At 43.1% G+C, this 26,327-nt stretch overlaps 1 protein-coding gene across 2 annotated transcripts in view; it reads left to right on the forward strand.

Moving 5' to 3' along the window:
• The window catches only part of LOC129825134 (EH domain-containing protein 3), a 30,672-nt gene extending 17,871 nt beyond the window's left edge, over positions 1–12,801 (forward strand). For both annotated transcript variants that reach the window (XM_055884960.1, XM_055884961.1), the window contains 3 exons: positions 301–713; positions 6,045–6,209; positions 9,272–12,801. In XM_055884960.1, the coding sequence (XP_055740935.1) occupies positions 301–713; positions 6,045–6,209; positions 9,272–9,802 (1,109 nt within the window). In that variant the 3' untranslated portion in view covers positions 9,803–12,801. The remainder of the gene's footprint in view (positions 1–300; positions 714–6,044; positions 6,210–9,271) is intronic.
• The last annotated feature ends 13,526 nt before the right edge of the window (positions 12,802–26,327 follow it).

The raw sequence follows: 26,327 nt of genomic DNA on the forward strand, positions 1-26,327 counted from the left end.
GGCACCAAATGATCAACCATTGGATCATGTTTTTCAGGCTTTCAGCCTCTATCTCAGATAGTGGTTTTAACTTTTGTCTTTAGGAATTTATGACGTGTCATACTGTTTGTCCTCTTGAGCAATAGCAGGCCTCCCAAGTTTACAACATTCTTCTGGTTACTTAGCTGGATGCCACTGGATCGCTCTGGCCCTCCAAGAGTCTGTACTGTTGATGTTCTGCCGGTTGTTGACCCTGCCTATCTCCCTCCACTACCCCTCACCCCCCTCTCACCCCCTCACCTCCCTCACCCCCCTCTCCAGGCTACGACTTCGCAGCCGTTTTAGAGTGGTTCGCCGAACGCGTGGACCGCATCATCCTCCTGTTCGACGCCCACAAGCTAGACATCTCAGACGAGTTCTCGGAGGTCATCAAGGCCCTGAAGAACCACGAAGACAAGATCCGGGTGGTTCTTAACAAGGCTGACCAGATCGAGACGCAGCAGCTGATGAGGGTTTATGGCGCCCTCATGTGGTCGCTGGGGAAGATCGTCAACACGCCTGAGGTCATCCGTGTCTATATCGGGTCGTTCTGGTCACACCCATTGCTCATCCCTGACAACCGTAAACTGTTTGAGGCGGAGGAGCAGGACCTGTTCAAGGACATCCAGTCACTACCCCGCAACGCTGCCCTCAGGAAGCTGAACGACCTCATCAAGAGGGCACGGCTCGCCAAGGTAAGTGCTGACTACATGCACGCACACATTCTCTCAGAAAAGAGTGGAAAGTACTCCTAAGCACATTGTCATTTTGGTCTGACTAGAAAGTTCTCTTTTATTAAGTATTAAGTCATTTTTCCAAAGAGAAGAATAGTATTTTTTAAAGAGGTCTTTGAATGGAATAGAATCTCAAGAGAGACCATACAGTTGCCCTGACTGACCAGGAAATATAATACAGTAAACTCACTATGCAAGAGTAATGAGTGCAATCACACCCACTTTGTTAGGATACGATAACCTTCCCCTACTAAGCGAGCTGCCAACCCTCTCCCCAGGGGAACATTATGTGACTGTGTGGTGAGATGAAGGCTGGTACAGTGGCTGTACCCGGGTACCTTCACAGCTGAGCTACACTCTAATAGAGTCATAAAGCATTGGTGGCACTGAGAACCCAAAGTCATACCACATCAATTATCAGTCATAGGTCACTACTGTTCACTTGACATAGAGACTTGATTGCAAGTGGGTTTGAGATGCAGTTGGTCATGGAACAACCCTAACTTCAACCCCCGATGTATCTTACATTTTTTGGGAGCATGATTTCTTTTCCCAGGACACAGAAATGTTTTTTTTATAACTCACATCATGCAGTTTGGAAACAAATCCTATTTTTATTTGATTTTTTACTAGTCAATAAAAAACTGTTGGGCGATGGTGATAATTTTACAGCAATAGAAATCATTCCACAAGGACTAGGTTTTAAAAGTCATTATATTGATGACTCATTTTTTCCAAGCTAGATAGAAAAATAAATTGCAACTTGAGTTGTTCTGTGGTCAAGGCCTACTGGCTGACTGATGGACGGGCATCCAGGGATCACAGCAGTGGTCAGGATAAAGACAGGTCATTTAGGCTCCGGGTGTGTCCAATACCATCAGATGATTAACAATCAGCTTCATGATGAATCTCACTCCTCGTGGCTGAGTATATAACCCTCCCAGACAGCCATAAACCCCAACACCACCCTGCCTCTGTGGTGACGTAGCCGTGAGTTGTGACCATATTGTGTTGCCGCCAATTATTGTGGTGTCTCAGGCAAACATGATTTGCAGTACAATATTATCGCCCTATAGCTAAATGAACAGAGGGGTGTTTGTGATCACAAACAGTGGGGAGTGTTTAATTGATAATAATTATTATTATTATTATTTGACCATGCTGGTCATTTATGAACATTTGAACATCTTGGCCATGTTCTGTTATAATATCCACCCAGCATAGCCAGAAGAGGATTGGCCACCCCTCATAGCCTGGTTCCTCTCTAGGTTTCTAACTAGGTTTTGGCCTTTCTAGGTAGTTTTTCCTAGCCACCGTGTTTCTACACCTGCATTGCTTGCTGTTTGGGGTTTTAGGCTGGGTTTCTGTACAGCGCTTTGAGATATCAGCTGATCTAAGAAGGGCTATATAAATACATTTGATTTGATTTGAATTGATGAGCTTGTCATTATTTCTGGGATGTCCCTGACCTTACAGTAGGATTCAACTGGATCCAGATGTGTATAGGCATGATCTGTGGCTGGGGGAGGGATGGATAGAGGGAGTTGGATAGTAGAGCCAAGCAGGGAGGTGGTGTGATATTGAATTATGTGCAGAACGACCTTGAGAGAGCATCAGAAGTGTTTATTCTAATAACAATGAGACCTAGGGTGTATTCATTACGGAATCCTTTTACCATTTAAGAAACAAACCAAAGCAAAGCAAGAGTTTCTATTGGACAAATTCAGGTACTGTAGGGCCCTCCTCTACAGTACCTGGCTGTTCAACATGATGTCCTGAAGGGTGTGTGTGTGCCTTTGCATGTGTGTTTTGGCCACAGTCCATGGAATCGCACCCAGACAGATGGCAACCCACCCTCAACCTCCCCCTGTCCAGTGGAGGCTGCTGAGGGGAGGACGGCATAATAATGGCTGGACTGGAGTAAATGGAAGGATACCATTCCGGTCATTATTATGAGCTGTCCTCCCCTTAGCAGCCTCCACTGCCCCCCTATTCCCTGTCCCCTGGTTCCTGATCCCTGTCATGTCTCCTGTCCTGACCAGAGAGGTAGTCTTCATCTGCTATAAGCAGCAGTGTGCTCATCCATCCGCCAAAGTAGAAGTACTGTTACTTTAATGACATTTTACTCAAGTGGAGTACTGGTGTAAAAAAACAACTCAAGTAAAAGTAAAATGTAGCTCATTTAAATAGTACTCCGAGTGAAAGTAATGTAGTATACCTTTAAAATCAAAATGTTGACCTTATAGCTAAGGTTACCTGAACGTTGTTACACATCATTTTTTCCTTGCAATAAATTGAAAAAAAGAATAGAGGAAATTCAGTATTAAATAAGTTTGTTTTTTGTTTATGTTGCAGCAAGGCACATCTGTATATAAAAAACAAAGGATTTGTCAATACTATTCATATTTAAAAAATACATGAAACATTCAAAGTAATTAATTTATTGATGAATTATAAGCAATACAAAATCAAGTACATAAACAAATCACTTTTCCCCAGTCATTCCATCCCTCTTTCCCTCACTCACAAACTCCCTCTTTCTCTCACTCACAAACTCCCTCTTTCTCTCACTCACAAACTCCCTCTTTCTTTCATTCTCTCACTCTCTCAATGCTAAATGCGGAGTGCCAGGGCACTAAAGGATTTGATGTCAAATTAGCCTTGGAGGCAACAACAGAACACCATGGAAATAAAGATTGAGCAAACCCCGCTGAAATAGAGAAGGGGATGTAGGGTTGGTCACCCCTTTGCCTCCAGAAGATCCTGAATTCTTCATGGCATTCTACAAGATGTGAGAAACGTTCCACAGGGAAGTTGGTGGATGTTGCACTGGGATGTTGCTTAGGTCACTCGCTTTGCCCATTCTAACGTTCAATCGAACAGTAACTGAATGCCCTGATGCCTGTCTGCCTGCTTTATATAGCAAGCCATGGCCACGTGACTCACAGTCTGTAGGAGCGATACATTTTCGTGAATGGAGTGGTGTACCTAATAAACTGGCCAGTGTATATAGGTGTACAGAGTGTATATAGGCTACATGTACAGAGTACATTAGGTTTTGTAGTGTTCCTTGAGCAAAAACAAAGGAGTTCTGTTCTAATGCCTTCACTTATCTCTGAACTGGCTGTTCAGTTTCCGCAGGAGCTGATTTTCCAAGTGAATAGAATCTGTCCTGGCGCTCTTTGCAGTGAAGAGCAGTCCAACACAGCCAAAAAGATGCCTCTGTTCAGTTTGAGGGACACACATCTGAAAGCGGAGTTTAATTCCTTTCTGTCTGTATGGAAAGGAATGAAGCAAGTCCATCTTATCTGACACACATGCAAGGTACCCATCCAGCTCCCCTGTACCTGGTGACCTTTTGGGCGTCAGTGATGAAGAAAAGTCCTGTTAATCAGTTGAATGTTGCCTCTGTTGCTCTGTCTCACTTTCTGTTATTGTGTCAAGATGATGCTTCAGGTAGACCAATCCTGTATAGTTACAAATACAAAACATACACATATTGAATATTTCAGTAAATTCTGCTTTAGGTGGCAACTTCATATCACTGACATTACAATAGCCCATACTTCCCATGCTTGTTATTCTCAGATACTGAGACTGAAGTGAGTTGGTCAGATGTTCTCAGACCTAAATGTTGTCTAATGTTGAGATGATTCCATGTCTAGCTGTACCTATTGTGTACACTATCAACGTTATAGGCGCAGCTAACTTAGCTGCAAGGATAGCTTGCTAACATTAGCATGCTAGACAACTAGGCTAACACTAACATACGTAAGTTAGACTATTAGATAGCTAGCTATACTAGCTGCTAAAGCCATCCATAACGACATTTTTGATCATTCATAGCTAGCTAGTTATCTCAAATTAAACTAGCTAAATTATTTTAGACTTTTTGAAAATCTTTCGACCATCATCGTTCAGTTTGTATGGACAGCTTGATTGGCCTGTATGGGTGCGGCGATGCGTGAATGACTAAACAACAATGAGCATTTTCTTTTCTGCCTTCAAGGGGCTCTCCAAAACTTTCCATGCCCTCATGATCTAATATTATGGAATACTACAAAACCACAATACTACAAAACATGTTCAAGTAAAATGGCTGCCTTTGAAAAATACAAAAGAAAGTACAAGTACTCGGAAAAGATACTCAATTCCTGTAACAAGAGTATTTGTAATTTGTTATTTTCACCCCTACACCTACTATTGTTAAATTGCTTTTATTCCTCATTGAACACAGTCAATAATGTCTGGAGCAACTGTTGAATATCAACAAAAACATTGTGGACTTGGATTTGAGTTGCTGTTGCCATTTTACTGCTTGAAACTTGTTTTCCACTTTTAGTATGCCTTATCTCAGAAATCAGGTGTCTTTTAATTTTTACTCTGTAGTTCTCATTTAAAATCTACATTCTATATTCAGTATTCAATCAATCAATCAAATATAGTTATTAAGCCCTTTTTACATCAGCTGATGTCATACAGCTGATGCTATACAGAAACCCAGTCTAAAACCCCAAACAGCAAACAATGCAGATGTAGAAGCACAGTGGCTAGGAAAAACTCCCTAAAAGGAAGAAACCTAGAGAAGAACCAGGCTGTGAGGGGGGCCAGTCCTCTTCTGGCTGTGCCAGGTGGAGATTATAAGAGTACATGGCCATTTAAGGCCAGATTGTTCTTCAAGATGTTCAAACGTTCATAGATGACCAGCAGGGTCAAATAATAATCACAGTGGTTGTAAAGGGTGAAACAGGTCAGTGCCTCAGGAGTAAATGCCAGTTGGCTTTTCATAGCTGAGCAGTCTATAGGTCGAGCCAGCAGGTGCGGTAGAGAGAGCGAGAGAAAGTATTGCATTCAGATATAGCATACATAACGTGAAGTTTTTCTTTCATGGTGAATTGTCTCTCAGAAATCTCCAGGAGAGCCAGTCGTGTGACGCGGTTATTTTCCCCTTCCCCTCTCAGTTTTAGGAAACCAAAAGGAAAGGGAACCTCTTGAGTAGCCGGATGCGGTACCTGCTACATGCACCCTCATAAAACAACTTTAAGTGCTTCCTTCCTGTTTGAATGTTTAAAATATCAGGCATTTATTTTCAGTTTCAAGGACTTTGGGAGATTAAGGGAAACATTAAAGAGCCCTTAGTGGCACAACAGACACATAAACAAAACTATGACCCAAGAGGAGCTGGCTGCAACCCCTGTATGGGTCCTGAACCAGCAATTGGGAAGTACTGCATTACTTGAGTGATGTCTTTCTGCCCCACTTGGTATTACCAGTCCTGTTGTTTCCTTGTAGGTCCATGCCTACATCATCAGCTCTCTGAAGAAGGAGATGCCAAGTGTGTTTGGAAAGGAGGGCAAGAAGAAGGAGCTGATCAACAGTCTGGGAGAGATCTACAGCCGCATTGAGAGAGAACACCAGATCTCCCCTGGAGACTTCCCCAACCTCAAGAAGATGCAGGTGAGATGGACACACTGATAGACACACTTGGATTCTCCTGAGTAAGGTATAAGAGTAGTCCACTACCATTCAAATGTTTGGAGTCACATAGAAATGTCCTTGATCAGAAATACAGTGTAGACATTGTTAATGTTGTAAATGACTATTGTAGCTGGAAATGGCAGATTTTTTATGGAATATCTACATAGGCGTACAGAGGCCCATTATCAGCAACCATCACTCCTGTGTTCCAATGGCACGTTGTGTTAGTTAATCCAAGTTGATCATTTTAAAAGGCTAATTGATCACTAGAAAACCCTTTTGCAATTATGTTAGCACAGCTGAAAACTGTTGAGCTGATTAAAGAAGCAATAAAACTGGCCATCTTTGGACTAGTTGAGTATCTGGAGCATCAGCATTTGTGCGTTCGATTACAGGCTCAAAATGGCCAGAAACAAAGTACTTTCTTCTGAAACTCATTAGTCTATTCTTGTTCTGAGAAATGAAGGCTATTCCATGTGAGAAATTGCCAAGAAACTGAAGATCTCGTACAACGCTGTGAATTACTCCCTTCACAGAACAGCGCACACTGGCTAAAACTAGAATAGAAAGAGAAGTGGGAGGCCCCGGTGCACAACTGAGCAAGAGGACGCATATATTAGAGTGTCTAGTTGGAGAAACAAACACCTCACAAGTCCTCAACTGGCAGCTTCATTAAAAGTACCCGCAAAACACCAGTCTCAACGTCAACAGTGAAGAGGCGACTCCGGGATGCTGGCCCTCTGTCCAGTGTCTGTGTTCTTTTGCCCATCTTAATATTTTATTTTTATTGGCCAGTCTGAGATATGTCTTTTTCTTTGCAACTCTGCCTAGAAGGCCAGCATCCTGGAGTCGCCTCTTCACTGTTGGCGTTGAGACTGGTGTTTAAGATGGCGCCAAAGAATATGGCTGATGTTTTACATTCTCCCAACCAATTGTGCTATTTTGTTCGTTTTTTTGCATTTTGTGTAACTTATTTTTTTTACTTATTGTGTACATAATGTTGCTGCTATAGTCTCTTATGACCGAAAATAACTTCTGGACTTGAGAACAGCGATTACTCACCGCGAACTGGAGGAAACTTTTTCCTTTAACGAGTCCGACGAGAAAGATATCCTGCTTTCACTGGAACAGGCCCAGATCCACGCCTTTTGCGTGAAGTAAAGACACAGGAAAAGGGGCCTCAAATCGGGCAGCCTTCTGAGAATCCGTAGATGAGCGAGTAACCTCCCACTGCCATCCGTTCTTCTTGCTAACGTGCAATCATTGGAAAATAAAATTGATGACCTACAATTGAGATTATCCTACCAACGGGACATCAAAAACTGAAATATCTTATGTTTCACCGAGACGTGGTTGAACGACGATACGGACAATATAGAGCTAGCAGGATTTTCCATGCACCGGCTGAACAGAGACGCTACCTCTGGTAAGATGAGGGTGTGTGTATTTGTCAATAACAGCTGGTGCGCGATGTCTAATATTAATGAAGTCTCGAGGTATTGCTCGCCTAAGGTGTAGAGTACCTTATGATAAACTGTAGACCACACTATCTACCAAGACCATAATTCTATCCTCCTAATTCCTGCTTACAAGCAAAAACTAAAGCAGGACGTACCAGTGACTCGCTCAATACGTAAGTGGTCAGATGACGCAGATGCTACACTACAGCACTGTTTTGCTAGCACAGACTGGAATATGTTCCGGGATTCATCCAATGGCATGGAAGAGTACACCACCTGAGTCATCGGCTTCATCAATAAGTGCATCGACGACGTCGTCCCCACAGTGACTGTACCTACATATCCCAACCAGAAGCCATGGATTACAGGCAACATGCGTATCGAGCTAAAGGCTAGAGCTGCCGCTTTCAAGGAGTGGGAGACTAATCTGGACGCTTTTAAGAAATCCCGCTATGCCCTCAGACAAACAAGCAAAACGTCAATACAGGATTAAGATTGAATCCTACAACACCGGCTCTGACGCTCGCCAGATGTGGCAGGGCTTGAAAACTATTACAGATTACAAAGGGAAACCCAAACGCGAGCCTACCAGATGAGCTAAATGCCTTTTTATGCTCGCTTCGAGGCAAGCAACACTGAACCATGCACGAGAGCACCAGCTGTTCTGAATGACTGTGTGATAACGCTCTCAGTAGCCGAACAAAACCTTTAAACAGGTCAAATTTCACGAAAGTTTCAAGTTCCTTGGTGTCCACATCACCAACGAACTATCATGGTCCAAACACACCAAGACAGTCGTGAAGAGGGCATGACAAAACCTTTCCCCCCTCATGAGACTGAAAAGATTTGGCATGGGTCCCCAGATCCTCAAAAAGTAATACAGCTGCACCATCGAGAGCATCCTGACCGGTTGCATCACTGTATGGTATGGCAACTGCTCGGCATCTGATCAATTTGATGTTATTTTAATGGACAAAAAATTTGCTTTTCTTTCAAAAACAAGGACATTTCTAAGTGACCCCAAACTTTTGAATGGTAGTGTATAATTCAGCTTATGGGCTGGACAGACAACATCATAATATGTATACCTAAAAGTATGACTACAAACATGACTCACAGTGTCATGTTTACCTAGAGAGCCTGATTGGCTTTGGATAAAGCCCACAGTCTGTGCTGTTTTCAAGCAAACACAAATCCTCTGACTGAACTAACACACCAATGTGTCTGCCCTACTGGGATAAACTGCTTTGAGCCAGGGTGACCAAACAGCCCCTTTCTGATTGGCTATGATCAGCCATTACATCTGAACCACCCCCAGTCCAACTGAGCCTGATGAGCACTGTTTTCCTCACTGAGAGAAACACCATCATGACTTGGCTCAGAGTAGAGAATAAACAGCAGTCATGTTGATCCTTTCTGACATAAATGTATCTCTGATGCACAAACCAGGACAGTCATATACCCTGTTCCAACCCCCTCGCACACATTAGAGACTGTAAAGATGTATCAACGAAGATCAGCTTGACTCTGAAAACACAGCTCTTTTTAACTCTAACCTCTGCCCTCTCTTCCCTCTTATAGGAGCAACTGAACGCCCATGACCTGAACAAGTTCCAGCCCCTGAAGATGAAACTGCTGGACACAGTGGATGACATGCTGGCCCACGACATCGCCAGCCTCATGGTGCTGGTCAGGCAGGAGGAGACCAACCGACCCCAGCAGGTGGTGAAGGGAGGGGCCTTTGACGGTACCCTCAACGGGCCCTTTGGCCATGGCTACGGCGAGGGTGCTGGGGAGGGCATCGATGAGGCAGAGTGGGTGGTGGCCCGCGACAAGCCAATGTACGACGAGATCTTCTACACGCTGTCGCCGGTCAATGGGAAAGTGACGGGTGCCAACGCCAAGAAGGAGATGGTGAAGTCCAAGCTGCCCAACACTGTGCTAGGGAAGATTTGGAAGCTGGCTGACATCGATAAGGATGGGATGCTGGATGATGAGGAGTTTGCCCTGGCCAATCACCTGATTAAAGTCAAACTGGAGGGGCACGAATTGCCCGCCGACCTCCCCGGTCACCTCATCCCCCCCTCCAAGAGGAAAATCCCTGCTGAGTAGATCCCCCCCCTGCATCCTCACTTCCCCAGGGCACTGAAGAAGAAAGGGAGTTGGTAGGAGGAAGGGCAGTGAAGGATCTTTGGGGGGTGCGATGGTAAATTCATCAAGGTTGGACAACCACGCTTCAATATGAAACAAAGAAAAGTCTAAACTTTGTGGTCATGCTTAGAGAGAGCAAAAATATTGAAAGTGTTGGCTTGCTCTTCTGATCTACGTAGGATTTGTTTTGTTTCTTTTTTAAATTAAACTGGGTTGAAGGGGGTAAAGGTCATGGTTCAGAGTTGGGGGAACTGATATTGGACTCTTACTGACTGCACCACCTGCATGCCATATTATTAAACACCCCCACTTAGAGTGTGCTATCTGTGACAATAATCTGCATTATCATTGGATACATGAACCCTGTCTGTTTCTCAAGCATAAAGGATTTGTATTTTATTTGAGCCTGAATTTGAACCTACGTCATATCTCCCTTGGCATAAAATAGGCATGTTTCAAAAAGGATAAACTTAATCTTAATAATCCTGGTACTTATCACCTTAAAATACAATAACGGCTAAAATGCAGTGATATGAACCCTTTTTTTAATATATAGACATATTATATTTTCTTCTTGTGAACAGGCAGCATCCTAAACATGCAGGCCCTTCATAGCCTGACCAAGAGACTGTTACAACTGTATAGCTGTCATGTTGTAAATCTGAGAGATGGTAGACCTTTAAATGTATAATGTTTGAAAGTGCTTTCTAGTAACTTGTATCCCTGTCCAACGTTTGTATGTTTATACCTGCGTAATTAACCTATTATTTAGAATACTTCACTGTTGAGGGAAAGAGACTTCAATCTTTCCATGGACAAGGAGGGGAACTGACAATGGAGATAATGTTTCTGTCATGTTCTGGCTTTTCCGATGGGACGTAGAATACATACAAATAATCCTTCAGTGCTCACTGAATGCATAACTCATTAAAAAGCAAAGGTTTTAAATCAGCACTTTCATTCAATTATCGTACTCAGATCGCTTCCCTCAGTACTGTAGATAGCACAAAAAATAGCTCTATTCTTCCTATACTGTGACTTTCAATGTTCATCATACAGTGTATATCTACCATAGAGACTGTTCTAGGTTCTATATTTTATAATATACCACTTCTGGATATTATCCACCATAAAGAATATGTCATAATCCAAATACCCTGTGTTTTGTGTACCTGATTGGTCAGAAACAGAAAGATTGAATAAGTCAAATATGTATGGGTATTGTATGTAGAAAAGGCCCCCTAATTGCGTGTTCAGGGCACGTTGAATTTTGTAGCTACAGTAATACTGGCGGTTATTACTGGGATCATGTTGGGGGAACACTTATCTGAAAGGAGTTCTTAGGGGCAACAGATATGTTGAGAGAATATACAGCACACAGTATGAACTGGCTCTATTCAATCCGTAGCACTGAAGATCCGCTTCCACTCTGTACACAAGGGCTAAGTTTCTTTCCCTGGCTGATATGACTGATACTATTTACTCCTGCTGTCTGTCTGTTGCTGCTGATAGTACGCTAGGTATCCTGTTGTCATCAATCTGTTGCTGTTGACAGTACGCTAGGTATCCTGTTGTCATCAATCTGTTGCTGCTGACAGTACGCTAGGTATCCTGTTGTCATCAATCTGTTGCTGCTGACAGTACGCTAGGTATCCTGTTGTCATCAATCTGTTGCTGCTGACAGTACGCTAGGTATCCTGTTGTCATCAATCTGTTGCTGCTGACAGTACGCTAGGTATCCTGTTGTCATCAATCTGTTGCTGCTGACAGTACGCTAGGTATCCTGTTGTCATCAATCTGTTGCTGCTGACAGTACGCTAGGTATCCTGTTGTCATCAATCTGTTGCTGCTGATAGTACGCTAGGTATCCTGTTGTCATCAATCTGTTGCTGCTGACAGTACGCTAGGTATCCTGTTGTCATCAATCTGTTGCTGCTGATAGTACGCTAGGTATCCTGTTGTCATCAATCTGTTGCTGCTGATAGTACGCTAGGTATCCTGTTGTCATCAATCTGTTGCTGCTGACAGTACGCTAGGTATCCTGTTGTCATCAATCTGTTGCTGCTGACAGTACGTTAGGTATCCTGTTGTCATCAATCTGTTGCTGCTGATACTACGCTAGGTATCCTGTTGTCGGCAATTTTAGTAGATGTTGCAAATGATACGGTAACCAATAAAGGCGACCGAGCCAAGCATTTGTCATTCTGCTTCCTGCTTTTGTTTTGATTAACTTCAGTAAGACTACTTGCTCTCCTGAGACAGTCCCTTTCCAGATGTCAGGGAGCTATGAATCTACATGGACACAAGTCAGATGACTGTTTTCATGCACGCCAATTAAAGGGATGTATTTTCAGTCAGATTGCAGCTTCTGATTGTATCGCACGTCACCTGTGCTCAACAGTTATGCTTCACATGTACACAACCCATTCAATGATAACTACATACACACACTGGATGCCTGCTCTGTGTTCATCGTCACAACGACTGTAAATCCATTGTACAGCCCCTTGTAAATAAGAACACACAGTCTTCCCTGTCTGCCAGTGGAGAATACTCAGACAGCTGTTGTGGTGGCACTCTGATCTATTGGCTAATGTAGTGTATCACAAGTGGAGGTGTCGGTGTTGTTTGTGCAGTCTGAGTCATGGATATAGAGAGTTAGAAGGGGTGTGTGCCACAGGCAAATGGAAAGGGGTGTTCTGGGATATGGATCTTTTCATTCAGTTGTATTATTCATGATTAACAATGAGAGGTCTACTTGGTAAACCACAGTACCCTGCGTGTGTCTGTCTGTCTGTACCATATGTGCGTGTGTGATTAACAGACTTGCAGAAAACCAGTAGCCATGTTCATGTGTATGTTGTTCTATGTAACTGTTCTCCAGTTGGTGGGAAGTTGGATGGTAAAACATTCCTCATATTATGTTCTGCTTTGAAAACTAAATAAAGCTCATTCATTTATTACAGAGTTTATTGTGCTGTTTTCATGTGTCCCCACATGGAGTAGACCACACTGCCTTCTGTATAAGCTCTCTCATCTCGCTCCTGTCATGTCTTTCTTTTCAGACTGTGTGGAGAAGAAGGGAACATGTGTTTTTGTGGAGTTTAGTTGCTGGCGTTTTCCAGCCAGAGATGTGGGTCATGCTTGGTTGTTATGACTGAAGGCAGAGAGCAGTGGGAAGGCCAAGATCTTCGAATACAGCAACCAAAATGTTGGCATGGAGTGTTTTTCCCACTTCTGGAATGGACCATGGACGAGAAACTGTAAAGTTATTGTCTCTTTCCATTTCTCTGTCACCTTGGATACAGTATCTAATACACATGAATTAAACAGAAGACTTATTGACTGGAAAGATGATACAGTTTGTTCACTTTATTAAGGAAATTCTGACATCGATCATACATTGGTCACACCAATGGTCAATTTTAGTATCTGCAGAATACATCCTCTGCATCACCAACTCTAAGATTGATGTTTTCCTGTTTGTTGCATCACACTCCTCTTTCCTATACATTCACATGGCCGATACGTCCACATTTGTCAACTGTGTTGGACACCAGGATCGAGCCATCTAGAATGTGATGTTTATGTGTAATTGGAAGGCAGAGAGTGGCTTCATCATCCTGGACCAAAGCAGGGAGATGGGAGATTGTCTGGAGGAATCCAGTGTGTTTCCCTCTTCCCTGGCCCTGCCCTGTGCCTCATGGCCATGTGGAGGTGAGTCACCTCAGATACTGCCCTTGGTCTGCACAACATCCCAGCTGCACTCACACAAAACAGTCTTGTTCATGAGAAGCTATGTGGCGCCATGTGTCCCCTTGATGAGAACCCACCCAAATAACAAATAGACTCTGTTGTACAGTTGATCCCATGATGACAATAACACCTCCACAATGGTGACAATGATGTTCAGCTTCATCCCATCCTGCATCCCACTGCTGGCGTTAAGCAGGGTTTGGACCTGGTCAGTCCCTGGATGAGAGACCAGGTGCTGCTGGAAGTGGTGTTGAAGGGCCAGTTGGAGGCAGTCTTTCCTCTGGTCTTTAACAATGTCCCAATGCCCCAAGGCAGTGATTGGGGACATTGCCCTGTGTATAGGGTGCTGTCTTTCGGATGGGCCATTAAATGGGGTTTCCTGACTCTCAGTGGTCACTAAAGATCGCATGGCATTTATTGTAAGAGTAGGGGTGTTCACCCTGGTGTCCTGGCTAAATTCCCAATCATGGCCACCTAATCATCCCCAGCTTCTAATTTGCTCATTCATCCCCCACCTCTCCCATGTAACTATTCCCCAGGTCGTTACTGTAACTGAGAATGTGTACTCAGTCAACTTACCTGGTAAAAAAAAAATATTCACAAATTCTGCACAAATTCATAAATATGTGAAGAATAATGTAATGATCTGACTTTTCCACTTTCACTGTGTAGACTAAGTATCAGCATGGCTCCTTAGGCTGTCAAAACATTGGGAGAAGGGGAAAGCTGAATATGAACTGTTGTCACGGTAGACCCTGTAAGTGTGCGTGGGAGAGATGGGTGGAGAGGTGTGGTTTGAGGGAAAGGGGGGAGGCCCAGCCCTGGAGTCAGGACTGGCCAAAAGCAGGGCACACATGTTTATTTGACTATCCTTGTGGGGACTAAACAATTGAATACCATTCAAAATCATATTTTCCCTTAACCTAACCCTAACCTTAAGCCCTAACTCCTAAACCTAACCCTAATTCTAACCCTAACTGTAAACCTGACCCCTAAACCTAAAATAGTATTTTTCCTTGTGAGAACCGGCGAAATGTCCCCACTTGTCAGAAATGTCCTTGTTTTACTATCCTTGTGAGAACTTCTGGTCCCCACAAGGATAGTAAAACCAAACACACACACACACAGAGAGAGAGACATGTGGAGGAAGATGAGAAGTACACCATAGATCGCGAACATCCGACACTCTCTCCACTTCCTACAGGAAATGCTTCCCCGTTGCAGCTGTAATCTCTGTCCGTGCTCCTTGCTCACCCCTGTCCCCTGACTGACAATACAGCCGACCACTCCTCGTTTTATTTTTTCATTTTCTTGGACATAAAAGACTAAAAACACCAGGAAATCAGCTCAAAGTTATTTTAATAAAAAATTTAAAAATCCAAAGTATTCCCAATGCGTTGTAGAGACACACGTGATCGTATACAAATGTAAGCAAGGTTTGAAATGATTATGTTTTAGTCAAACATATCTGTTTGGGCTTCTTGTAGTCTACAAATGATTTGCGATTATGTTTCGCCCCCGACCCTCCGCTCAAGAAAGAAAATGGGCCCAGGGCTAAATCTAGTTGATGATCCCTGCCCTATAGCCATCCACTCTATCTATGGCTTGTATTTTCACTCAGTACCAAATCCATAAGTGTGTGCATAATAATTCTGAAAGAGTCACAGGTTTTCTTTTATGTACAGCTATACTATGTCTCCTGAATGGAAGATCATGAGCTCAAATGAGAGATATGCTCTTGGACTATTCATGTTATCATGTTATTTGTGATGTGCTAGCAGTAACCATGAAGTTAGTATGAGTCTTATCTCACCCGAGGCTTTGAACGATGTCTTTTCATTGATAAATTTGATTCAGAGCCAACTGTTTGTGTTTAATTTTAGAAACCAGGGTTTTAACAGCTCCTGGGGAGATGGGAGGAAGAGGTGGACTTCCAGAAACTCCACAGACAAGGAGACACAATGTACAATATTTTAAAACTACTATGTTTCCTGGAAGCTGTTCAGCAGGGGACACATAGTTCAAAAACAGGAATCTCATCACTTCCCAAGGGAAATCAGAGTATCTCAAAATCAGTGATTGAGTTGAACGTGTATATCTTCTCAAGAGGCAGGACACATAGGACGAAACAATAACGAGGGTTCATTGGTCTCCGTTCCCTGTGTGTTGCAGACATGATCAATCCAACTATAGCCCACTCCAACTACAGGCTGACGTGGGTTCTCACGTGAATGAGGCGAGAGCAAGGTTGGCCTTTAAATAATGGCACTTCCTCTTCTTTAAAATACACATCTACAAGGCTTTCTTCATGCCTATTTTCTCAATATTAGGTTGTTTAAAGAGAAGAACATACACTTGCATTTCTATGTTTTGAAATATTCTCTAGATGGAAATAAAATGATACTTGACCTTTAATTCTCACACAGCCAGCTGCACCGTTTCAGCCCTGCACCAGGCTCTTTGTCTATTCTCCTTTACCCAGGCCGCCAGACCCAACCACAGCCTTCTGAATTACTGCAGCCAGAGACAGTGTAGTGCCTGCAATTTAACCATGAACAACACCTCTGCTGTGAATCTACAACCATATAAATCTGTAGAATATGTCTAGCTGACACCATGAACATCCTCAGGGGAAGATAATTATTCGTTAAAATGATCTGTAGCTACATGAAAATGACTCCACTGTGATGACCCTATAAATCTAACATCTTATCAAGCGAGAAGGCAATAAAACACAGAAACCCCCACACCCTTCTTAAATTTACATTTGAGATTGTTCTTGGTCTTGGGGTGCAGCATAGCTTGATAGTTAGGGAGAGTGAGGTCGGAGGGTTAAAATATTAATGGGGGTACCATGAGAAAGAGTCACATTATGACGGGGTGGAGGGTGTTGTGAGTGGTGCCCGTGGTCCTGAGTCATCACCATGGTCCTGATACCTCACCATCCTGGCAGTATGTGGGAGTCACGCGGCCGGCTCCAGCTGTGGGACAAAACTCCTCACACCCTGGTGCTAATTGACATCCTCCAACAGTAAGCGTTTACAGGGCATCACTGAGGGTGAGCAGGGCCACAGTAATGTGGAGTGCCTGTGTGGCTCATTGAACCCAGGGCATGTAGCCATGTGAGAGGAGATAAATGGAGGCACACTTGTTGTAGTGTACATGCCAGATATGTTCACGAGAACAAAGCTATACTGGCACTGTTGACCTCTGCCTGCAAGCTGCAGAGCTGATGATATTTGTACATTTCATACAGTTATTTCTGCCTTTTTCAGTGTAAAACATATGGTACTGTATAATATCAGATGATGTACTCAATGTGCTCCTCATATGTCTCTCTTTTCAGAGGAAACACTGTAGTTAACGTGTGAGGAATTTATCGCTCCTGTCATTTCTGAGCACCAAATCTACCACAAATCATAGATCTATCATCAACTTTTGGCAGAAATAAGCTTCAGCTCTTGCATGGCGTTGAGTATTTGTCGCACCCTGTAGCAGAAATGAGACAAAGGGACAGTGCTAGTAGAAACTCAGCTCTTTTGACCATCAACACAGCAGTCAAACAAACATGGAGTGCGGTTCAGTGGGGGGTAGTGGAGTTGATAGCAGGCCAGGCAGGGTGAGAGTGGACACATCTGACTACACTGTGTTTAGATGTGTCATTGGAGAGGCCCTGAGAGCCCCCACTCTCTCCCCTGTGGCTGATCTAAGTATTCTGGGTAAATAAGTACACTGGACTGTTGGCTCAGCCAGCACTCTCAGGAGTCTTGACCTCAGGGAATCCACACCTGCCTCTGGGATGAAGGTTCTCCGCAGCTCTCTACAGCTACACAGGGCCGTGTTTGGATGTTGCTCTGCCTGCATGCTGGGTGTTATGTTGGTTATTGAGAGAGTGAAAAGGCCAGTGGGAGAGCTGGGGAGATCATGGGGGGTTGGACAGGATGGGGGGTAAGTGCAGCTGTGGAAGTCAGGACCCGCACTGACAGAGTGTGTGTGCGTGCGTGTGCGAGGATATCGAAAGCATTCCCATTAAGCAAGGCCTCCCTAGCAGGTCAAGAGGCACTAAACAACCTCGGAGAAAACTATGCCCTACATTACTGTACATCAATTTCAATGTTACTCAGATACAGGAAAAGACTGTAGGTTAGAACAACCTTCACTGCTACACACAGGTATGTTACAGAATATCCCTGTAGGCGACATTATGTTCCTGTCAAAACATTGAAACCAGAAGTGAATGAGTCTATTTTCAGTATTTCTATAAACTATTTCCCTAGAATGTCAGCCATGACTCACCATAATCATACCTGACATGTATTTAAGAATGATACAGTGCTTGCACAAATGATCAACGGAAAATGATAAACAACATATTAGATTCCTTAAATAATGTGGATTAAGGCCTTGTATCTTTTGACAGGGTGAATGATGGAACTTGAGTTCCTGTGAATGACCTTCAATGTGATCTTTCCTTGAACTCTTCCTCTGTCAGAGGGCACAAACAAGGGCAGTGTCCAAACTCCAAACTTCCACTACCATCACCACCACTCCAATATTAGGCACAATTTCCCATTCATATGTGTCAATGCCACTACATTACTACCTATGGCTCAGAGGCGGGTGGATAGAGACTAGAAAGGAGGATAATGGACTCTCCTTGACCACAGCAATGACAAGAACACTGGGACTAGACTCATGATCTTTTCTTTAGGATTAGGAAATCTAAGACTTCATCATGTGAGATACGCCACATAGTGTACTTTTCACAGGAAAATGGAAGAGCGTGCCTCATTTGTGGAAAACATTGGGGTGGCAGGTTGCCTGGTTGTTAGAGTGTTGTGCTGGTAACCGAAAGGTTGCTGGATCGAATCCCTGAGCTGACAAGGTAAAAAATCAGTCGTTCTGCCCCTGAACAAGGCTGTCGTTCTGTTCCCCAGTAGGCCATCATTGTATATAAGAATTTGTTCTTAACTGACTTCCCTAGTTAAATAAAGGTAAAACATTTTTTTAAATCCATAGTAGTTAGTTCATCAACATAATAATTCATCAAAGAGAGTTGAGGAATTCTCATCTTATATGAAGTTTCACCTGCTCTGAAATATGTCCATGTTGAGGAGTGAAGATGGAGAAGGAATGGGGATTAGCCAGACAGCAAGGTAAGCCCCTGACCCCTCATACCTCACTGGAATGGATGGAGGTATTTCTAGAAGTGTGGGAGCAACCACACGCATCTCTTACTTAAGTGCCAGACCAGACTACTGGCAGCAGAGAGAATTAATGAAGTGGTGATGCAGATGGTGCGTGGCTTGCACAGCCTCCGCCCTGGGTGTGTTTGAGAGTCCGGAGAGGGGAGAGAGGCTTGGGTGATACTGACTCAGGGGAGGGGTAAGAGAGGATATGGCCATTTAAACTAACTGATAGTATTGTGTTGTGCTGAGTCTCCCAGAGTCTGCTGTCTCTCAGCAAAGTCCCATTTTGTGGCTGAAGAACTCACAGCTGTGTTCTCCTGGGTCAATGACAATTAGTGTTTCTGTTAGTAAACAAACACACAGATGAAGAGACAGATTTATGTACATGGAACTGTTAAATGCACAAAAAAACACCCCTGAAACTGCAGTTTAACTGTGTCTCCTGAATAATGTATCAAAATGAAACCGGGCATTTACAGCAACCCTGGGAGTGTATCATTTGGAATAGCCTTGTAATGATTCTCTATGGTACAATTCTCTTTGACCTTCTAGCAATTATTTCTTACTCAATCTATTGTTATATATTTAGTGAAGGGTCTTGGGGGATGAAAGATGACACAAATATCATACCGATTCTATTTGAGTTTAAGTGATAGCGACAAAGGGAAATAAGTCCCACCGTTAACTGTTCCCTTGTGTTTAGTCAAGGCTTTTCCAGGTCAAAAGCATCCTTCTGCTCCACCAATAGGAGCAAAGAAAAAGAAGATGCAAGTAGATGTCATAGGACAATACCTCCTCAGAGAGCCACTAATAGGCCAAGAACAACAAGCACACTCATGGACGGTCAATGGAAGAATTCTGAGCTGCTGTAGCACAACATTCCATTCTCTGTGTGTGTGATTAGAGACAGATACTGTAAGACAAATCTGGGAATCAGGAACCATCTCTTGTGTTGCTCTCAAAAGCCCCCAGGTAAAAAAATGAGCTTTCTTTGGAGGTTAATATCTAGGTCACATAATATTAATGTACACTGCTCAAAAAAATAAAGGGAACACTTAAATAACACAATGTGGCCTGCTGGAGGTCATTTTGCAGGGCTCTGGCAGTGCACCTCCTTGCACTAAGGCGGAGGTACCGGTCCTGCTGCTGGGTTGTTGCCCTCCTACGGCCTCCTCCACGTCTCCTGATGTACTGGCCTGTCTCCTGGTAGGGCCTCCATGCTCTGGACATTACGCTGACAGACACAGAAAACCTTTTTTCCACAGTTCGCATTGATGTGCCATCCTGGATGAACTGCCCTACCTGAGCCACTTGTGTGGGTTGTAGACTCCGTCTCATGCTACCACTAGAGTGAGAGCCCCGCCAGCATTCAAAAGTGACCAAAACATCAGCCAGGAAGCATAGGAACTGAGAAGTGGTCTGTGGTCACCACCTGCAGAATCACTCCTGTTTTGGGGGGTGTCTTGCTAATTGCCTATAATTTCCACCTTTTGTCTATTCCATTTGCACAACAGCATGTGAAATATATTGTCAATCAGTGTTGCTTCCTAAGTGGACAGTTTGATTTCACAGAAGTGTGATTGACTTGGAGTTATATTGTGTTGTTTAAGTGTTCCCTTTATTTTTTTGAGCAGTGTATATTATACATGAATCTACTTGCATCTGAAACACATGCAAGTATGTAGACATGTAGACATAGACAGTGCAGACATGTACAGTGTTATTGGACCATTGCAAAGCAGATTAAAAGGGAACATTCAGCCATTTTGTCCTCCACATTTCCATGACATGGTAGCGTTATTAACATGTTGCATATTGCTTCTTCGTTCCGTTTGATAAAAATGTTGTGAAAATGTTGTAGGCCCATCCCAAACACTGACCCCTGTGCTCTGAGTATAAGTATCTGTTTGATTCATACTACTCTCAAACCGAGCCTTGGGCCCCTCAGAGGTCCCATCACATCCAACACCATAACAACTCCACATACACTGAGCGTACAAAACATTAAGAACACCTTCCCCCCTCCTTTTGCCCTCAGAACAGCCTTAATTCGTCAGGGCATGGACTCTACAAGTTGTCAAAAACATTCCACAGGGATGCTGGCCCATGTTGACTCCAATGCTTCCTAAAGTGGGTGTCAAGTTGGCTGGATGTCCATTGGGTGGTGGACCATTCTTGATATACACGGGAAACTGTTTGAGCGTGAAAAAAACAGCAGTGTTGCAGTTCTTGACACAAACCGGTGCGCCTGGTACCTACTACCATACCCCGTTCTTTTGTCTTGCTCATTCACCCTCTGAATGGCACACATACGCAATACATACAGTAGCTTGTGAAAATATTCACCCCTCTTGGCATTTTTCCTATTTTGTTGCCTTACAACCTGGAATTAAAATAGATTTTTGGGGGGTTTGTATTATTTGATTTACACAATATGCCTACCACTTTGAAGGTGCAAAATATTTGAGCATGCATAACTATTCACCCCCCAAGGTCAAAACTTTGTAGAGACACATTTTGCAGCAATTACAGCTGCAAGTTTCTTGGGGTATGTCTCTATAAGCTTGGCACAGACACTGGGATTTTTGCCCATTCTTCAAGGCAAAACTGCTCCAGCTCCTTCAAGTTGGATGGGTTCCACTGGTGTACAGCAATCTTTAAGTCATACCACCGATTCTCAATTGGATTGAGGTCTGGGCTTTGACTAGGCCCTTCCAAGACATTTAAATGTTTCCCCTTAAACCACTCGAGTGATGCTTTGGCAGTATGCTTAGGGTCATTGTCCTGCTGGAAGGTCATCCTCCGTCCCAGTCTCAAATCTCTGGAAGACTGAAACAGGTTTCCCTCAAGAACTTCCCTGTATTTAGTGCCATCCATCATTCATTCAATTCTGAACAATTTCCCAGTCCCTGCCAATGGAAAAACATCCCCACAACATGATGCTGCCACCACCATGCTTCACTGTGGGGATGGTGTTCTCGGGGTGATGAGAGGTGTTGGGTTTGCACCAGACATAACGTTTTGCTTGATGGCCATAAAGCTCAATTTTAGTCTCATCTGACCAGAGTACCTTCTTCCATATGTTTGGGGAGTCTCCCACATGCCTTTTGGCGAACACAAAACGTGTTTGCTTATTTTTTTTCTGGACACTCTTCCGTAAAGTCCAGCTCTGTGGAGTGTACGGCTTAAAGCGGACCTATGGACAGATACTCCAAGCTCCACTGTGGAGCTTTGCAGCTCCTTCAGGGTTATCTTTGGTCTCTTTGTTTCCTCTCTGATTAATGCCCTCCTTGCCTGGTCCGTGGGTTTTGGTGGGCGGCCCTCTCTTGGCAGGTTTGTTGTGGTGCCATATTCTTTCCATTTTTTTATAATGGATTTCATGGTGCTCCGTGGGATGTTCAAAGTTTCTGATAATTTTTATAACTCAACCCTGATCTGTATTTCTCCACAACTTTGTCCCTGACCTGTTTGGAGAGCTCCTTGTCTTCATGGTGCCGCTTGCTTGGTGGTGCCCCTTGCTTAGTGGTGTTGCAGACTCTGGAGCCTTTCAGAACTGGTATATATACTGAGATCATGTGACAGATCATGTGACACTTAGATTGCACACAGGTGGACTTTATTTAACTAATTATGTAACTTCTGAAGGTAATTGGTTGCACCAGATCTTATTTAGGGGCTTCATAGCAAAGGGGGTGAATACATATGCACGCACCCCTTTCATATTTTTTATTTTTGAGAATTTTTTGAAATAAGTAATTTTTTTCATTTCACTTCAGCAATTTGGACTATTTTGTGTATGTCCATTATATGAAGTCCAAATAAAAATCTATTTCAATTACAGGTTGAAATGCAACAAAATAGGGAAAACGCCAAGGGGGATGAATACTTTTGCAAGGCACTGTATCTCAATTCTCTCAAGGCAATTGTCTCCTCCCCTTCATCGACACTGATTGAAGTGGATGTAACAAATGACATCAATGTTTTTTACATTCAATTCTGCTACAGTTACCAGGGCCCTCACACATTGACCATTTTAGCATGTAAACCTTAGTGGGGCAAATCAAAGTGGGGATGCATGCCATCAAAGCCACTACACAACACAACACTAAACAATACATTAATTGCACTATAACAGTGACAAACGGTGTCCACAAACTGTTAGGGCCTTCATAAAGCAGTCCCAACAGCAGTACCAACACCTTACCACTGCTACACTGGCTGTCAGCAGAGCCCTGTCTGGCAGCAAAAACAGTTCATTCAGCCTCATTTACTGCCTTAAAAAACATAGCTGATATGGCTGACTTGCTTAAACAGATGTTGTTTCTACTGACAATTGAGATGTACAAACTATGGCATAAGGGGACGACAAGCGGATAAGAGGCAATCCGTAATTTTGATTAAGACATTAATGAGCAAGCTAGGACAGACGTAGTCAATATAACTATTTGATCAGCACTTTCGAAATGTATAGTGACAGAATTCAGAACATGGGCCGTTCTTACAGTGTTCTCCCTGTACTCCAAGTCAGAACCGTTGGATAAATAAAGGGGGCATATAAACAGACAAAAGCTCTTACAATATTTGATGATTACATTTATCTAAAACAGGTTAAAGGCTACATGTGCACCTCCAAATCAGAACAGTAGGTGAAATTAAGAGGTGAAAATAGACCAAACTATTTGGGTGAGGCACATGGGCTACTAACAGCTTACTACAAAACATACACTTAGTATTACTTTCTTAGCTACAGTATACATATCTCCCTGGCATATTGCATAATTTATGTAGCAGCATATAAGACATTTTTGTGCTATGCTCACTTGAACAGGAAGGTGGCTCAGCAGTCCTTCGTGGGCACATTTTGTCATCACACTTTGTCATCAAAGTCTGGCATTCTCTGGATTTATTGTGCTTTCAAGACAACTGGGAACTTGGAAATAAACAAGGTCGAATCATGATGACGTCAGTGATCTTCAGGTCGTAGCTCTAGAAGAGGCCTGAGTTCCCGACTTACAATTCTGAGTTGGATGAACGTATTTTCACAGCCGGGACTATTTTTTTCTCAAGTTCCCAGTTGTCTTGAACTCACTGAAGTCAGATTTCCCAGTTCCGAGTCAACAGTTGTTTTGAGAGCGGTAGAAATCATGCTGGATTGACAGCATTGCCAATGTTGAATGTTTATAATTTTAAGCATGAATAAGAGACCCTTAAACCCGGACTTGGGACCATACAACCACTCCACTGAATAGCAGGCTAGTGATTGCTTTGCAATGCTTCTGATTCCTTCCAAACCACTCATTGTTGAATTTGCTAGCTAAGATTTTGAGATTCAGTCCAATCAAAGTTACTGTAGATATAATGTGATTTGACATCATTTTATCTGTGGCTAATGACCTTGAGCCTTCTTAGATGGGCACTTCTAATGTAACTCTATGGCAGCACCCAAGGAGCTTGAATTTTCGATCTCTACCCTTAGATTTGGCGGTGACGTAGTGTCCCCATGAGTGACAGAACACTGAGCCCAATCACGGCACAACTAGAGAATATTACCTGAGCTAGGCTGAAACGCCTGCATTTTGGAGCTGCCTTACTCAAGAAAGCAAAAAAGAGACCATGTTTGTATGTGGCATTATTAAGTTATTTTTTTTATTTTTTATAAATCATAATCGTAATTTTTGCTAAAAATGTGGGGCTCAAAACAGGCCCTAATTGATGGGTCGCCACTGCCCCCACATCAAACACAGTGCAATTGCACATGAAACAGTGCATTACTCAGCTACAGCTGTGCAAATCATTGACATGTTTGTAGTCATATAGGCCATGCTGGGCCTGCCCTAGCCATGAGGAGCCTGGGTAGTGTAGGTATACTATACTCTTCAGAGTATAGAGTGACTAATGTACTGAATATCTGGGTGTTCAGTTTGAGATCATGTTTTACTCTTCTCTAATTCTGGATGTTAGCGGTAAAGCACAAAGACTTATAATAAATGTCAGAGTAAACCTAGAAAGCTGCCCTTGAGTACATGGATCTGACAACAATGCTGTGCTATTATTAATGTGGGTTTTTGCTGAAGCAGGAAACCATATTTCAGATATCTCCATGTTTCATTTAGACATGATAGAATTTCTAGAATGTCTAGAATAGTTTATGTTGTTATCTGATCTTTGGTCTTATATAAGTGCTGGTCAACAGGATATCATAAATAAGAACCTACAATACAGTAGATGTCGAAATGATCAGGTGGTATACTGGCCAAGCCTGTTGAGGGAGATTGTGACCATTGTATGCTGAACTTCCCACAGAAAAGAGTCCTCTCGCTCCCATGGGGGACTGATAGTGATGATGAATGGCATCCACTAAAATAGATACAATGATTTAGACCCACTCCACACACCGAACACCTCCACGAGCATGGCGTCAAACACTACAGAAATAGCCAAGTCGAAAGTTGAGAAAGAAAAAACACCAAAAACAAGAATGTCAGACATCAGGCCATTTACCAAGCAGCATCTTCCTGTTAACCTGCCTTCTATCCCCAGCTCCCATCCTGTGAGGAAAGAAATATTGCTATGCCTCTGAGAGCGTGGCAGGATGTTTGTCTTTTGACAAGAGACCCCTTCCGTCATGGGCAGAGGGGCCTTGAATGACAGGGATATGGTTGAGCTTGAGTATGCCAATGTGGAAGTATGACACAAGCAGAGAATGAGAGTAGTGCCTTGGGTTAAGTTTCAGTACAGCGTTATGAAAGTATGACAGAGGACCTACTGTATAGACAGAGCAGTGATACACCTGACATGGTCCTGTAGTGATTCCAGAGGATAAACACGTTATAAACAAAAGTGGGTTCCACAATGAGATATTAGCTGCAGAAGAGACCCACTGGGCACAGACGTCAATTTAACGTCTATTCCACGTTGGTTCAATGTAATTTCATTGACATGACGTGGAAACAACGTTGATTCAACCAGTGTGTGGCCAGTGGGGATTGTCTACTGAGATGTGTGTGCGAGAGTATCCAGGCAGTCTGTGGTACTGCTTTACTCTCAATAAGTTATGTTAGTTCAGAAGTAAGATGTTTGTTTGGCTGAGGGTTTCTTTTGCAGATTGACATTTATTTTCATGAATCTCGCCCTGGAAGCAGAACTGAGCGATTTACACTATGGGCCAGCTGCAAAGTCAATATTAGATACAGTGTAAAAATTCATTAAAACACAAATGTGCTTTTTGGTCTTAATTTAAGGTTAGGGTTAGGCATTAGTGCTAGGTTTTAAATCAGATGGTATGACTTTGTGGTTGTGCTAACTAGTGACCATTCTGCAGAGCTGCCTCCAGAAAAAGATTCATGACAAAAAAATGCTAACTTGTGTTTCTGTTGGTGTCAGACTACGAGTGCATAAAAGCTGAATAAAATAAATTAATAATGTAAAATATTAACTATATGCCAGTCAATTTTGCTGCCAGATACTGGCTGTTGAATTCATTGGTTATTTCTTTGTTGCTGAACGTAAGGAAATCCAAGTCATTCGCATGCCTTTACACT

The sequence above is a fragment of the Salvelinus fontinalis genome, chromosome 27 (assembly GCF_029448725.1).
Source record: "Salvelinus fontinalis isolate EN_2023a chromosome 27, ASM2944872v1, whole genome shotgun sequence".
NCBI lineage: Eukaryota > Metazoa > Chordata > Actinopteri > Salmoniformes > Salmonidae > Salvelinus > Salvelinus fontinalis.